The 16,677-nt window shown below is 45.5% G+C and overlaps 1 protein-coding gene across 1 annotated transcript in view; it reads left to right on the top strand.

The window, feature by feature from the left end:
• ABCA4 (ATP binding cassette subfamily A member 4) overlaps positions 1-16,677 on the top strand; it is a 115,782-nt gene that overhangs the window by 19,730 nt on the left and 79,375 nt on the right. Inside the window, exons 6-11 of the mRNA XM_034780078.1 lie at positions 4,402-4,599; positions 9,654-9,743; positions 10,154-10,394; positions 11,781-11,920; positions 13,306-13,422; positions 14,255-14,457. Coding sequence (XP_034635969.1) covers positions 4,402-4,599; positions 9,654-9,743; positions 10,154-10,394; positions 11,781-11,920; positions 13,306-13,422; positions 14,255-14,457 — 989 coding nt within the window. The remainder of the gene's footprint in view (positions 1-4,401; positions 4,600-9,653; positions 9,744-10,153; positions 10,395-11,780; positions 11,921-13,305; positions 13,423-14,254; positions 14,458-16,677) is intronic.

The following is a 16,677-nucleotide window of genomic DNA, read 5'->3' on the forward strand; positions in this document are numbered from 1 at the left end:
AAACCTATTGTTGACCGTAAGCGCTGGTCAAGAATTTTCCAACCAAATCATTTTTAATTGGAAAATGCCAATTAGAAGAAACTAGGGTGAGCAGATAGCAACTGTGTAAAAACAGGACGGGGGTGTGGGGTAGTAGGTGCATATATAAGAAAAAGTCCCTATAAAAACGGGACATCTGGTCACCCTAGAAGAAACCAAAATGTTTTGCAGAAAACATTCTCAATTTCAATAAGCTCTGGTGACAGCCATTGTAGCTTTCCATGGGTACAGTTTATTTCTAGGCTTTTGGCACTAATCACTGTAGCAGCAGCTCATCTTACAAAGGTTAATTTCACCCTGTGAGGTAGGGTGTGTATTAGCCACACTTCACCTATGGGGACCTGAGACACAGAGAGATTAAGGGCAGGTCTACGCTTAAAATGCTGCTTCTGCGCAGCTGCACCACTGTATCATGTAAGAGAAGAAGCTCCTACGCCGACGGGAGAGCTTCTTCCATCAGTGTAGTTAATTCACCTCTCTAAGAGGTGGTAGCTACATTGACAGGAGAAGCTCTCCCATTGACGTAGCCCTGTCTACATGGGGTGTTAGGTTGGTATAACTATGTTGCTCAGAGGTGTGGCTTTTTCACACCCCTGAGTGACTTAGTTATATGTATATAGGTCTGTAGTGTAGATCTGGCCTAAGGCTGTAATTTTCAAGGGGCCTATGGGAGTGACTTTCAGTGGGAATTGCATGCCTCACTCCCATAGGCCCCTTTGAAAATCACAGCCCATGTAACTTAGCCCTGCTGGAGGAGGTGGTAGAGCCAGGACTAGAATATAGATCTTCCAAGTCTTGCTCCAGAGGCTTAATCACAAGACCATATGTCCTCTCAAGGACCTTCTGCTATTCCAGATTTGGATCTTTTATGTATATACATAGTTAAACACAATCTCTCCCTCTCTTCCCCCAACCTCAAAGCAACTTGTTAGCAAGAGTCTCACTCCTTGACAAACAGCTAGCTGCCGCTCTAGCTCCACCCTCCTACCATGCTGGGTGTGCAGGAAATGACACACTGAAATGAAAGCAAAAACTGATCAAAAAGCCCTCTAGTTGAAAAATAGTTTGTACTTCAGCTTGCATGTTCTGGCTAAACAATGACACACTGATAAAATTAGTAGAGGTTTCCTCTAAAGAGGTGCTTTTGGGTTGCAGCATAGATAAAGATAAGCAGCTTAGAAAAGCTTGGCTACAGCCCACATTGTAGAACAACTTAAAAGGGTGGAGACTGGGTGTTTTTCTAACCTCTTCTGTTCCTGGGCAGTCTCAGAGGGCAGCTACATTGTGTAAATAAAATAACCTCTTGCTGTTCTGCGATGAATCCCTATCAGTAACATCCACATCATGGTTTCCTCACTTGCTTTACAAACCCAAACAAAACATTCTGACTAGCCATCAGTGCAGCTCACTTTGAGCTTGGAACTTAGGTATTGCCAACCCCAGCCCAGGCATCTGGAACACTTGTGAAACACTTTGAATACATCTACACTGCCTTGTAAACTTGGGCTCAGACTCAGGTTTGAGCCCAAACCCCCATCACCGTAAACACACAAATCTTTCTGACTCGAGTCGCCAACTACTCAGAACAGGATTGACTGGGGTGGCGGGGAGTGAACCCAAGTCTCGCTGTGACTTGGGTCCAAGCCCTGTCATTTTGTAGTGTGGCCATAGCTCAAGCCACAGACCCAAGTCAGTAGTAGTGCAGTATGGATGCATTAGCTTGGTTGTGAGACCCAGGTCCAGTAATTGTATACCCAGGTTTACAATGCAGTGTGGATGCTTAAGCATGGACTTGGAAACACTGTCTCCACAAGCACAGGTCCCACAAACCCGGGTTTACAATACAATGTAGATATAGCCCTTGTGTCCACATTCAAAAATGCTACCTATGCTTCCCAAGCTTTGAGCAAATCCCTTCACCACAGTGGGTTAATTCAATCAAACTGGAACAATCCAACTCTTTGTAATGACACAAGCTGTATTTTTTAGGGTATTCTCAACCAACCTCTTTGGATTTTGACTGACAAACACAAACCAAATGTAAAAGTCCAGTCAGTACTGACATGTCCTCTGTTGCTTTCTATCCTCTCCCTTGCTATCAGAGTTGTGCTAATAATATAACCATGACCCCTTAGAATATCTGGCTCACCATAGTGTTCATGAGTTTAGGCATCAGTATAAAATAACTTTGCTTTCCCAGTGATGCCTGCAACAGCAGATCACCCCTAGGGGACATCACATGGCACAGTCACAGGCCACACTCCATTGATCTGTCATATTTAACTTTTGAAGATTGATCATCTAATGACTTGATTTTCACTGCTGCAGATTAGCCTGAAGCAGTGCCACTGCAGAGTGTGCTTATCCCAGCACAGTTCCCTTAGAGGGCGAGAGCCTATCCTTCCCAGAGTGCGACGGGCAGGGCCGGTTTTAGGGTCCCATTTGGGACAGTAGGAGAGGAATTGGGTATTTGGGGGCCTCTGGATAGTCCTATTTAAAAAAACAAACAACCTTCCAGGTGTCTAGGGACTAGTTAGGCCCCAGGGGAAAATCTTATATATATATATATATATGGAGATATACCTATCTCATAGAATTGGAAGGGACCTCAAAAGGTCATCGAGTCCAGCCCCCTGCCTTCACTAGCAGGACCAAGTACTGATTTTTGCCCCAGATCCCTAAGTGACCCCCTCCAGGATTGAACTCACAACCCTGGGTTTAGCAGGCCAATGCTCAAACCACTGAGCTATCCCTCTTGGATTTTAAGAGTTAAAAAAAGTAAAATTTGGCTACTGTGTCAGGATTTTGCTGTGATTTATAATTTATATCATGGATGAGGACTGTACATACTGCACATATTTTGGCCTTTCTGACAATAATTTGGGGGCCCTTGAAGGTCGGGGTGAGGGGGAATGTCTCCTTAGATCTTGTGCAATGCTAGGCCTGGTTATGGGTATTGCATTGTATAATAACTTGGATTGCGCACACACTCAAAATATAAGCAGTCATTCAAAGTATCAGAAAACTGATTTTTTTTTTAATTTTAATTTCTGTGTGTGCTATATTTCATATGTGAATGTTGCTTTAATTGTCATATGGTGCATTCTCTACAGCCTTGTCTACACACACAAGTTGCTGCTTTAATATACCGGCATAGTTAAAGTAGCACAACCCTCCTTGTATGCACACAATAAGCTATATCTGCCTAAGGAACCTTTATACCAGTATAACTGCAGCCACACTAGGACTTGTACCCAGGGCCGACGAGAGGGGAGGGAAGCCGGTACAAATTACTGGGGCCCGGCTTCCCCCGCCCCTCGTTGGCCCTGTTTAGCCGGTCCGCTCTTGCTGGAGCCCAAAAAATTTTTTCACCGGGGCCCGAACCCACTCTCGACGGCCCTGCTTGTACTATAAATATTTTGGTAAAAAGTCACACCCCTAACTGAAATAATTACAGTGGTACAAAATCTGTGTGTAGACTAGACCTTTGTTGTCATTGGAGGTTTGAGAATCAGAATAGGGTTGGCCCTTTGCTCTCTGGTCAGCTGGGGTTAGGAGCATGCTTAACCCATACCAAAGGTAGAGCCACATGGCATGTTTGGCAGGTTCTGGGGCAATACTGACATTCACATGGGAGCCACATTCATTCCTCCTTAGCCAGCAGGACAGCTGGGTATGATACAGGCCCTTCTTAGGTGGTGGGGAGGGAGAATACTTCTGTCTCTGAAAACAACTTGGATTCCCCAGTTAGGGGAGAAAAGCCTTACCTAAAGTGGAGGTGATTACTCATGACATCAATTGGTGGTCACTCAAGGGCTGTGGCTTCAGATGGCTGTGTCACCCTACACATAGGCACCAACTTTCTCCGGCGCCAGTGGGTGCCCCTGGCCCTGCCCCGCCCCGGCCCCACCCCCATTCCAACCCCATCCCCAAAGTCCCCGCCCTAACTCCACTCCCTCCCTGCCCCTATTGGATCCCTTCCCCAAATCCCCGCCCTGGCCCTGCCTCTTCTCCCTCATCCCCCCTCCCTCCCTGCCCCGCGAATCAGCTGTTTCGCGGTGCAAGCGCTGGGAGGGAGGTGGGAGAAGCAGGACATGGGCGGAGGAGGTGGAGGTAAGCTGGAGCAGGGGGCGAGGCAGGGCTATGGGGAGCTGCCAGTGGGTGCTGAGCACCCACCAATTTTTTTCCATGGGTGCTCCAGTCTCAGAGCACCCACGGAGTCGGCACCTATGACCCTACGGTCCATGAAGGCATTGGTAAGGTCTAATCGTAACCACCAAGGTATTAGTATTGTCTCTAGTTGTTACTGAAAAGCCTGAAGGTTCCACAATGATAAAAGTGAATTGTTGTTTTTGGCTGCAGTTTGCCTATGGAGTCCCTGACTTGACTCTGAAGGACATTGCCTGTAGCCAGACCCTACTCAACCGCTTCATTATCTTCAGCAGCCAAAGGGGTATGCATGCTGTGTACAATGCAATGTGTGCCCTTTCCCAGGAGAACCTGCAGCAAATAGAAGACTCCTTGTACGCAAATGTTGATTTCTTTAAGCTTTTCCAGCTGGTGAGTACTAACACAAATCTGCCTGGTGTGCGTTGTTTCTGGTATTCTGATTTCAAGGATTTTCTTTGCATTATAGAACCCATGTTCTAAGCAGTCATTTACATTTTTGCTAGGGCAGATAATTAGGTTACTGGTTATAAGAGAGGCTAAGATTTAGTCACAGGTAATTTTGGTAAAAGTCATGGACAGGTCACAGGCAGTAAATAAAAATTCATGGCCTGTGACCTGTCCATGACTTTTACCAAAAATACTCCTGACTAAAGCTCTACTTCTGGGGCCCCGCTGCTCCAGAGGGCCCCTGTTCCAGTGCTGGGGGTTGACTGCCCCTGGACACTGCTCTTTGGGGACCACTCTCTGGAAAGCCTCTGGGCTCCCCTCGGGCCGCTGCTCTAGCTGCCCTGGGACCACTGCTGCTCGGGCGGTCCCCAGGGCGCCCCCAGGACCACTGCTGAGGCGCTCTCTGGAGCCAGCCACACCGGCCGCTGCTCGGGTTGTCCCTGGAGCCAGCTGCCTGTGGCTGCCCAAGCAGCGGCCGTTGCAGCTGGCCCCACCCCTGGGAGGGACCGCTGCTCAGGACCACAGCAGTCCTGGGCTGCCCCCAGGACCGCTGCTGGCACTGCACTGGCCGCTGATGGCACAGTCCCCAGAACCACCTGCCCAAGGAGCGGCCGATGCTGCTGGCCCTGGTGACCACCCGAGTGGCTGACCCCAGGATTGCTACAGCAGCAGCCGGTGCAGCTGGCTTTGGGGCGGCCCCCGAGACTGCTGCTGGGCACTCCTGGGAGCCACCCCCAGGACCACTGCTTGGGCAGTCCCCGGAGCCTCCCAAGCAGCGGCCGGTGTGGCTAGTCCTGAGGACTGCCTGAGCAGCTGACCCCTGGTTGCTCCAGCAGTGGCCAGTGCGGCTGGCCGTGGGGCCTCATGGCCAGTTGCTTGGGCGGCCCTGGAGTCAACCACACCAGTCATTGCAGAAGTCACGGTGGTCACGGAAAGTCACGGAATCTGTTATAGGAGACGTATGATTATTTACCTACAGGATTACTAGCCTAGTGGATAGGGGGAAAATAGGTGACATGATAGCTCTTGATTTTTAGTAAAGATTTTAACATAGCCACACATGACATTCTCATAAGCAAACTCGGGAAATGTAATCTAGATGTAATTGCTATAAGGTGGGTGCACAACTGGTTGAAAGACTGTATTCACAGAGTAGTTATCAATGGTTTGCTTTCAAACTGGGAAAGCATATCTAGTGAGGTCCTGCAGGGGTCAGTCCTGGGTCCAGTGACTTGAATAATGGAGTGGATAATACGTTTATAAAATTGGTGGATGACACTAAACTGGATGGGGTGCTAGAACTTTGGAGGACAGGATTAGAATACAAAATGATCTTGACAAATTGGAGAATTGGTCTGAAATCAACAAGATGAGGCCTCACCAGTGTTGAGTAGATTGGGACAATTACCTCCTGTGTCTTACATAAAACAGTCCTGTTAATACATCCTAGAATTATATTGGCCTTTCCCTTGCACCTGCATCACATTGTTTCATATTCAATTTGTGATCCACTATAACCCACAGATCCTTTTCAGCAGTACTGCTCTCTAGCCAGTTAGTCCTCATTTTATAGGTGTGCACTGAGTTAATGTGTATAAAGAACCACTTCAGTTATTGTTACCTTACTGCGTCTATAGTCATGGAAATGTCTTACTGCTGGCTTATTGGCCTCAAGCCTATGGTTCTGCTGGTTCTGTGGCTAAACAGGAGACTTTCCCCTCCTAGCACCCGTCACAAACAACTAACCTTGCAGTTTCTTTTAAAATAAAGAGCAGAAAAGCCAAGGTGGACCTATGCTGTGATGTTACTGCCAGACAAACTCCATTTTCTCCTATGGGTGTATATCAAGAGGGTTCACACTCTGGCAGGTTGCTTTGGAGAGACATACTGCAGCTAGGGTATATCTCAGTGAGAAGATACAGATGTTATAAAGAAACAACTGATCAATATGTTTTGCCATAGCAGTGCTGCTCCTAAAATGATCACTAATTTAGTATGGGCCAAATCCTGCCTTGAGTTGCACAGAGCAGGTGAGCAGAGGATTCTGGGAGCCTTTCCTCCTCTCCCAGCCTATCCATCCTAGCTCGAGTACTAGGATATGGGACCCCAGGATTACGCCCACAGTATATCTATCTCAGCTGTGCAGTGCTAAGAAGTTCAGAGAGGGGCATCCAATGCCAAACCTTTTAAGGTTCAGCTACTACATAAATATGTCTGTGCTGCCATATCAAATGGAAGGAGAAGATGAGCCTTGAGGAAGCAATTGCCAAAAATAGACACATGTAGGAGAGAGAGATGGGCCTGAGCCCTAAAGTTTGGATATGGGTCAGAATCCAGATTTGTCCAAAGGCTGGGGTGGTAGGCCAGATCCCAGTGCTGTGCCCGATCAATGAGATAAGATCTGTCTGCAAAGTTGGGTTGTGGATCTGAAGTTCAGGGGTGTTTGGAATCTAGCTGTTGGTGTTTTGCTTTGTACCCACCTGCAGAGAGAGATGAATGGATTTTCTTTCTACAATACCTAGCACAATGGGTTGAAGTCTCCCTGCTCACCTGCAATATAAACATTAAATAATAAGTTTCTCTAATATATCTGAGTTTTCTCAAGTGTAAAAGTCCCTCTTCAAGTCAAAGTCCATCTCAAGATTGTTTAGCCCCACAGAGTGGATTCTGTATAATAAACACTCTTTGCCACAGGTACTTTTGAAATGTGCTTCTTCCCTGCCATGGAATTGATTCCACTTACACGTTTGTTGTTTAAATCTGTGAACACTAAAATTCAGGGGTGTATATGTATAAACATACACATGCACGTGTCTACACAACCCTGTGGCTTGTTGGAGGGAATCAAAGCAAATCCCAGTTCTGACAGTAAAATGGATACAGAGTAAGAAGATCCCTTCCTTTGCTATCTGTGCTTGTTTCACTGCAGTGAGGAAAGTGAGCCTCTTTCCAGAGCACTGCTGTTATTGCAGCTGGTTGGGTAGTTGTCATGTTTACTCCTTTTCAGATGCTCGAGTTATATGAAGCATAAACACAAAGATAGTTATTTAATATCTTAACACAGCTCAGGGGGACTTACAATTTTACTCAATGCTGAATCAGTTGCCCACTGAAACACAAAAATCCATGTTGAACAAGTGTTTCTTCATCTGCTCCATGTGTAATCAGGCTTGGCTCAATGCGGTATCAGGTGGATTAACATGGAACCACTTGGATTAAGAATATCTGTGAGTTTGACACTGGCTGTGTTTGTCTTCACTGCTTTAGGCCACTCTGTATTATATGGCCCTGTGGTTACACTTGTACAACATAACCCACCACGTATCTAAGTTTGTACTCCTAGAACTTCTCATGTAAGTGAGCCCTACTCACTGGACCTGATTGTCCACTGCCAGGCACTTTTTCTAGTCGTTTCCTCCTATGTGAATGGAGAATTCTCACTTGTACCCATTTTCACACTCACTTTGCACGGAAGTAAATGACTGCACGGAGTACAAGGCAGTGCACAGTCAGCCAGCCCATTGGGAGTAAGGTTTCCAGAATTGGGCCCTGTATTGGCTCAAAGAATCCCTTCCATTCTGAAGGGCTCCATTTTCTAATGACGTCACTTTCTCTCCCAGTGAAACTGAAAATGTTTGGGCAGATTTCCATCCCACTCGGTGCTGCAGCTCCTAGTACATTGGGGTGCAGTAAGCTGCTATAGAACAGTGCTGTCTGATATTTGGGGTGGGAGAAGCTCACTGCCTGCACATGCCCCGCTCCCCGCCAATCCTGTCTCACCCCCATGCTGTGGTAATGTAGGAGGATGTTGGTGGGGCAGGATTTGCCTCCTAGTGAATCATTCAGTCATTCCAGAGCACATCTATTTAGAAGGCTTTCTGAGATCTATGAATCGTATCAGATACATCATGCTGGAAATATTTAAAAATCGTAATTAGCGCGCACACGCATTGCTCTGTGTACTATGGAGGAGGAGGTGACAATTACTCTCCCTTTCTCCTCTGGCTAATGAAAGCTGTTTCCATGTAGGGTTCTTATCATGGGCTCTTTTCTGTTTGCTTAGGAGGAACTTTGCTAGCTTTTTGTTGTTGTCACTGGTTGCTGTTCAGTGTTGCAAAATCTTTCAAAGAAGAAAAGACTGCTCTCTGGCGTTTCACAGTTGTATCCATTTTTAGGCTCTTGGAGGCGTCAGGGGAAAGTGAAAACATAACTTGAGGCAGTTTTTGTAGCAAGCTCCTCCATTCATTGTAACTGACATGTTAAGGTACAAGCATGTGCCTTCCATGAAACTACTACTTTTGTGATTCCCTGTTAGTTATCTGCAGAGTGCAGCTTCTGCTGCTTTCTTAACTACTGCCATCGGAAAGGAAGAGCAGAGGGTCGGAAAGCAGTATGACATGCAGTTGCCTGATTAATAGTTAATTTAAAAGACCAGATTTATATTTTGTTATAATCCTAAAGAAAACAGCAGCCTGAGGAAGGAGAGCGAATTAGATACGCCAGTGCAGGATGGCGGCTTTGTGCCACACCACTGGCATCATCTGGCCTAAAAGCCATTTTTACTGGTCCAGGAGGATAACCCCAATGCAAAGCACCTGACGGGGGCTTCTAAGCCATTCGCTATACTTGCTACTGGTGAAGCAGAGGGAAGGGATGTAGCTGGGACTATCATGCACCACATACATCTCCAGCTGTTTTCAGTGCCCCATGGCCATTTCATCCCATTGAGAGTTAGAGCAGTTAGTTACTTTACTCGGACTCCCCCCTCCACACACTTGTAAATAAATTGTAGCCCTCCAGGATTTTACAGTCAATAGCTGGGACAGAACTCTGAACCTTCTGCTCAAAAACAGACTCCTACCACTTGAGCTAAAGCAGAATCTACAGCCTGTTAGACAGAGCTTTCCGTTCCTTGTCATGTAACTGGGTAGTAGACACCATTGTTCAGTAGACACTGGACTCATTTCATCTCATCTCTATTTTTAATTTAATCACAGCTTCCCACTGTTCTAGACAGAAAGTCGCAAGGTGTTGACCTGAGATCCTGGGGGAGAGTGCTGTCTAATGTGTCTCAAGCAGTGCGAGAGGTAAGCAATCTGATAATGAACTGAATCACCTGGTTCTGGCAGTGCATAGCTCTCCTCTGCCCTTGTTTGGTCCATCAGTTTGTCTCACAAACATCTGACTTATCTGAAAGAATCCAGACTACATCAGTGGAATGGTCAAGGAGTGACGATCTGTGGAAAATACATTCTTAGTCTCTTTCCCCACCATAAATATGGGTATAAACTTCATTGTCTATGAACCATGACAGCCTTTTTCCGTAGGGCAGAAGAGCACAATCACCGAAACTTGTTGACAGGGTGGGGTAAAAGAGGAGAAGGCACCTTCAGGCCCCACTGCTCACCACCAGGAGGGCTGGGCACAATCAAGTCCTACCCATTCTGGTTTTCTCATGGAGGGTTGCTGTTAATAAAGAAGTCTTGTTTTGCTACAGCTAGCCAGAAGGCCAAGCATTCAGGACCTTTTGTTGGTTCTGCAACCGTTTGTACAAGGTGGAGGGCCAGAATCCTTCAGCCACCTGATGAGCACCTTGTCTAATCTTCTCTGTGGCTATCCAGAGGGAAGTGGTTCCAGAATATTCTCCTTCAACTGGTATGAAGACAATAACTACAAAGCCTTCCTAGGGGTTGGCTCCACCAAGAAGGAATCCATTTATTTTTATGACAATACAACCAGTAAGTCTATTTCTGCTGTACCTTAACAGCTGTATCCAGGGGCAGCTCCAGGCACCAGCATAGCAAGTGCGTGCCTGAGGCGGCAAGCGGGGGATGGCCTGCCAGTCACTGTGAGGGCGGCAGTCAGGCGGCCTTCAGCAGCGTGCCTGCAGGAGGTCCGCTGGTGCCGTAGTTTCGGCAGCAATTCGGCGGCGGGTACGCCGAAGCCGCAGGACCGGCAGATCACCCACAGAAACGCCGCCGAATCCGCGTGACCGCGGTCCGCCCACAGGCATGCCGCTGAAGGCTGCCCGACTGCTGTGCTTGGGGCGGCAAAAAACATAGAGCCGCCCCTGGCTGTATCATAACTGGTGCTGGGTATCTTTTTGTCCGATAGAACATGGAACACTTAGTGATATTGTTATTGGATCAGTTATACCCCTGGGTCTGAGCTCCGCTGCTATAGGATCCTTTATGTATTTTATCCTAAACCCTGCTGCCATTTAACTCCCCTTTTTCTCTATGAATGTATATCCACCAAGGATTATAGATCTATCTACACATGCCCAGTACTCTGCTTCCTTGGTCAGGGAACAGATAAAAGAAATGCTATCCAGCTAAATGACCGTGCTAAATGCAAGAATAAGATGGAAATTGTTTACACAGAGAGTTTAATACCGAGTTATATCTTAGGATCCAGTTGCAAACTTTTCCAGAGTTCAGGGTGTTCAGTCCCAGGGCTTTTAGTTTGGACTCACCTCCTGTTAGTACCATGTGTGGATTAAACTACCATGGACAGGCATAGAAATAACTATGTACAATTCAATACAAAGGAGCTAGATCATTGGAGGAAAAACTATAGATGTTAGAAAAGAGAGAGGGGATCCAGGTGGGTTCTCTAGTTTCCTGCCATCTGAAATGTCCTATGAATGAAAACTAGCAAAAATTGAAATTCAATGTGTCTCAGCTTCCAAATTGCTTTGTGTCTTTGTTTTGCAGCCCTAAAATCTACTCAGCAAACTTTCTGGTGGCACCTTAAAGACTAACAGATTTATCTGAAGAAGTGAGGTTTTTTTACCCATGAAAGTTTATGCCCAAATAAATCTGTAGGTGCCACTGGACTCCTTGTTGTTTTTGTGGTTACAGACTAACACGGCTACCCCCTGATCTTGGCAGCAAACTTTGCCACTTGTTTCCCCTGGGTAAAGATGTATTTGAGATCCTACATTGTTTTGTTGTTTTTCAGCTACAGTGTGTCTATTTAGGGACAGCACAAAGTAGCCTGTTCAGATCCCAGAGTCAAAGCGGTTTGCATTTGTAATATGGGTAGACTGAAGCCTGCAGGATGTTATAAACAATAGAGCGTGGGTATGGTTACATAACATCTGTTCTAATTTCTTCCTGCAGCACCCTTTTGTAATGCATTGATCCAGAGCATAGAATCAAACCCTTTAACCAAAATAGCCTGGAGTGCTGTGAAGCCCCTGCTGATGGGAAAAATCCTCTTTGCTCCTGATTCGCCTGCTGTAAAGCAAATACTGAAGAATGTAAGAGATTCTGATATATACACAACTAGTATTTTTAACCAGCTATCCCCCCAGAGAATAACCCAACCATTTTGCCCTCGTGACCTTTTCTTCACAGAGTTCTTTTTGCTTTGATGTCTAGAATGCATCATAGGAAGGAAGAAATTGTGGCATTCGCTGAGACCTGAAATTCAGAGATTTCAAACCAATGACATCAAGGTTAAGATTATACTTAAGGGTAATTGGAAGAGAGGGGCTGAGTCTCCTCTCACAGTAGTGGAATTAGGCATTAGTGGGATTATATTAGTGCAGGCGTTCTCAAACTGGGAGTTGGGACCCTTCAGGAGATAGCAAGGTTATTACATGGGGGGGTCGTGAGCTGTCAGCCTCCACCTCAAACCCCGCTTTGCCTCCAGCATTTATAGTAGTGTTAAATATGTTAAAAAGTGGTTTTAATTTATAAGGGGGAGTTTTACTCAGAGGCTTGCTGTGTGAAAGGGGTCACCAGTACAAAAGTTTGAGAAACACTGTATTAGTGTATACCAGATCAGAATTTGGCCCACTACCTCTTTGCAAGCCTGAAACTATTCTGTCTCGATGGCAAAGGAAAACCAGTTGTAAATGAGTCAGGATAATGGAAATTACCCGTAGTTCTGTGAAGATTCTTTGGCCTGAGAAGTCTTTTTCAGTGATGATGAACAAAGTTTCAACTTTCTTCTCAGAAAAAGAGATGTATTGGACCCGGTTTTTAACACTGATTAGGAATGGCAGAGAAGAGAGCAGAACATTATATGGGGTGTGGGGAAGGGGGCAGGCTGGCTGCTCCAGCGGCAAATGGAAAGGAAGGATGGTCTTGTGGTTCAGACACTGGACTGGGATTCAAGGGATTGGTATTTAAATCTCAGCTCTGCTGTAGGCTGTGGCAAACTTCTCTGTGATTCCATTGGTAAAACTGGGTAGTAATATCGGCTCTCTATGAGCTGAGGGGTGAAAACATCATCTACTTTCTGTCCTCCACAGGGTGTTAGGAATAAATAAATGTTTGTGAAGTGTGCAGTCACTATTGCGATTGGGGGAGGAGGGCTATATAAATAGATTTATCCATCTATCTAGTCACACTTGCTTCTGTTAAACACACAGAAGAAATGTGCTGTGGGTGTCTTGGATGAGCCTAATAGAATTCAGGGAATGCCCTTTGTGAGGCGCACTCTTTCTGTCACACTCCATTGCCACAATGTCTCTTCTATCATGTTTATTGAATTATTGTAATTAAATTAAATTACATTAGTAAGCCACAGATTGCTACAAACCATCCGGGGTCAGGATCAGTGCATGCATCTGGTCTGTATGTGTTTAGGTTCTCTCTCTAACATATTGATATTCCTTTCTGGTTGTTAATGCCTCAGGCAAACTCCACATTTGAAGAACTTGAGCGTCTCAGACTGTTGACCAAAGCCTGGGAAGAAGTGGGACCTCAGCTGTGGCACTTCTTTCAAAGCAGCCTGCAAATGAATATGATCCGAGTATGTTGTGCCCTGGCTGGGGAACTGTGATTAGAGCAGCCCTTCAGCTTGCTTTCATAGGGGATTGGAAAGTTTGGATGGAAGCACAACCTTTGCATGAAGCAATGTTATGATTCCTAAGAACCTATGGGTCTATGGTCACTCGGTTTGTTTTGCAGACTTGTCTGATATGCATTATGAAGACACTGGCCCTGATCCCCAGGTCTAGCTAAGCTCTGCTTGGTGCAGGAAATGAAAAGGAAAGATGGTATTATGCCTCTTTTACACTCACCAGATCCTTGGGTCAGCCAGAGTTGCTTTGATCCCTTGCACAACTTAGAGAAGTCTCAGGGCTGCTCTAAGTTGCCCCCAGCTGCCCTGGCCCCAAGGTCCATTCTGGCAGCTGGGGATAGCAGCTCTGTAGCCATGTCCTCTCCCTTCTGGCAAAGTCCCCTATATAGGGGCCTGCAAGGAAGGATTCTGCAAAAGTTACTATTTACACTGGCAAAAGGATCAATATGCTGGGTCCCCTAAAGTCCAGAGCAAACTGTTAAGTAACTCATGTAGCTTAGATATGAAGAGAAATTCATGTGGAGAAATGCTGTGTTTGTTTGAGAGCTGTTTTCTCTGCATGTGGATCAAGTGTTTTTAGACTTATTCCAAGGATCAAACAAGGATCTGTTGCTTGTAACTCTCCCCTTTAGATGTCCCTTTACAGACATAACTCCATGGCCTACCCTTTCCTACTAATTGGGGACTCAGTAGGATGGCATGAAACCTTTCTAGCTAGAGTGGGCTTGTTCTAAAGCACATAAAGAGCAAGGTAGTAAATCAGAACTGATGTGCTTCCCAGAATACTCTGAAGAACCCCACGGTGAGAGACTTCTTGAATGGACAGCTGGGTGCTGAAAGTTTAACTGCTGAAGATGTGATCAACTTTCTCCATAATGGATGTCCAGAGAACCGCGAAGAGGGTGTGGCAGACTTTGATTGGCGGAATATCTTCAATGTCACAGACCAAGCTTTGCGTTTGTTTAATCAGTATTTGGAGGTAAGGTGGGCACTTGTACTATGGTGATGGGCACCAATGGAAATCCTTATAGAGAGAATACATCAAAACATCGCCATCAGTGCTTAGATGCTATGGTGATGGGTGCTAAGACAGAGATTTAAATCACAAGGTATTTCAGTTATTTCACCTTACTCCTTTTAAAATAATAAAGGGACAGAAGAATAAATGCCTTACTCTGATAGGTATCAGGGGGTAGCCGTGTTAGTCTGTATCTACAAAAACAACAAGGAGTCTGGTGGCACCTTAAAGACTAACAGATTTATTTGGGCATAAGCTTTCGTGAGTTAAAACCTCACTTCTTCGGATGCAAGTGAGGTTTTAACTCACGAAAGCTTATGCCCAAATAAATCTGTTAGTCTTTAAGGTGCCACCAGACTCCTTGTTGTTTTTACTCTGATAGGGAAACTTTTATCTGATGATCCCCACATGCTTTATTAAAAATATTAGTTGAGCCTGGAAACATCCACAGGAGACAGAAAAATGTCATCATAGCCATTTTACAGAAGTGGCAAGTGACACACACAGAGTGGGAATTTCAGAAGGCCTATCATTGGCTTCAGAGGGAGCAGGGTTCTGAATGCTTTGGAAAATCCCACCCTGAGTTTAACCACCGGATCCAAAGGTCACTGAAAGTCAATGTTTCCACTGACTTTAATGGGCATTGGATCAAGCCTCATGTGAATTGCCCAAGGTCAGATGGTGTGTTGGTAAAAGAGCTTAGAATGGAACCCAGGAAAAAAACTACTAGACTCCCTTCCCTAGAAACTACTGTTTTTGTAGATCAGGGATCAGCAACCTTTCAGAAGTGGTGTGCCGAGTCTTCATTTACTCACTCTGATTTAAGATTACTGGCACGCAAAACACATTTTAAAGTTTTTAGAAGGTCTCTTCATATAAGTCTATACTATATAACTAAACTATTGTTGTATGTAAAGTAAATAAGGTTTTTAAAATGTTTAAGAAGCTTCATTTAAAATTAAATTAAAATGCAGAGCCCCCCCGGACCAGTGGCCAGGACCCGGGCAGTGTGAGTGCCACTGAAAATCAGCTCGCATGCCGCCTTCGGCACGCGTGCCATAGCTTGCCTACCCCTGATGTAGATTCTAAAAGATTTAGCAGGCACAACAGTTTCTTTCTCAAAATGATTTTGCACTGAGACAAACCACAATTTCAGTGACTCTTTTACTTCTTATTTAAAAAGAAATACTAGCTCTCGGAAATTCATCACTGTACAATACCAATGCGTTTCCTTTACATAAAAAACAAAAGTTAATATCATTGTGGCCACAGGTGATGCTAAAAAAGCTGTCAGAGGTGTGAGGCATTAGTGTCCTTTCTACAGCCCTTCCCTCCCCTCCCCCCAATGCATTAGGCACTAAGGGCTAGTCTACACTGGCAACGCCAAAGCGCAGCCGTGGCAGTGCTTTAACGTGGCTTGTGTGGTCGCAGCGCAGTGCTGGGAGAGAGCTTCCCCAGCGCTCTAAAAAACCCACCTCCACGAGGGGCACTTTACAGCACTGAAACTTGCTGGGCTCAGGGAGGTGTTTTTTCACACCCCTGAATGAGAAAGTTGCAGCTCTGTAAATTGCCTGTGTAGACAAGCCCTTAGTTAGAGATATGTAAACAGACAGGTGCCTGCCCCAAAGAGTTTATCACCTAGTGAGCTAACATACAAACCATGGATGTATCTGGGAGGGGCTGGGAGAGCATGAAAACACAAGGTGATAATTCGTTGTCAATTCTCTTTCCTGTTGTTGTTTTTAACCCTGAGCTCTTTGCCTTTCTCTTAATGAACTCATAATCATTTAAAAAGAACAGGAGTACTTGTGGCACCTTAGAGACTAACAAATTTATTAGAGCATAAGCTTTCGTGGGCTACTGCCCACTTCTTCGGATGCATAACGAAGAAGTGGGCAGTAGCCCATGAAAGCTTATGCTCTAATAAATTTGTTAGTCTCTAAGGTGCCACAAGTACTCTGGTTCTTCTTTTTGCAGATACAGACTAACACGGCTGCTACTCTGAAACCTTTTGTAATACTTTTTTTTCATTTGAACCAAGTTCAAACTTCTTGTCCTCATCCCTGCTCATCCCTAATTGGCCTAATTGTCTCTTATCATGTCTCCTTACTGCCTCCTCTTCATCAGTGATACCAGCCTTGTTTGTCAGTTTCTCATAGATTTACATGCATTCTCCCAAGCTCCCC

This window comes from Trachemys scripta, chromosome 8, assembly GCF_013100865.1.
Source record: "Trachemys scripta elegans isolate TJP31775 chromosome 8, CAS_Tse_1.0, whole genome shotgun sequence".
In the NCBI taxonomy this organism is placed as follows: Eukaryota; Metazoa; Chordata; order Testudines; family Emydidae; genus Trachemys; species Trachemys scripta.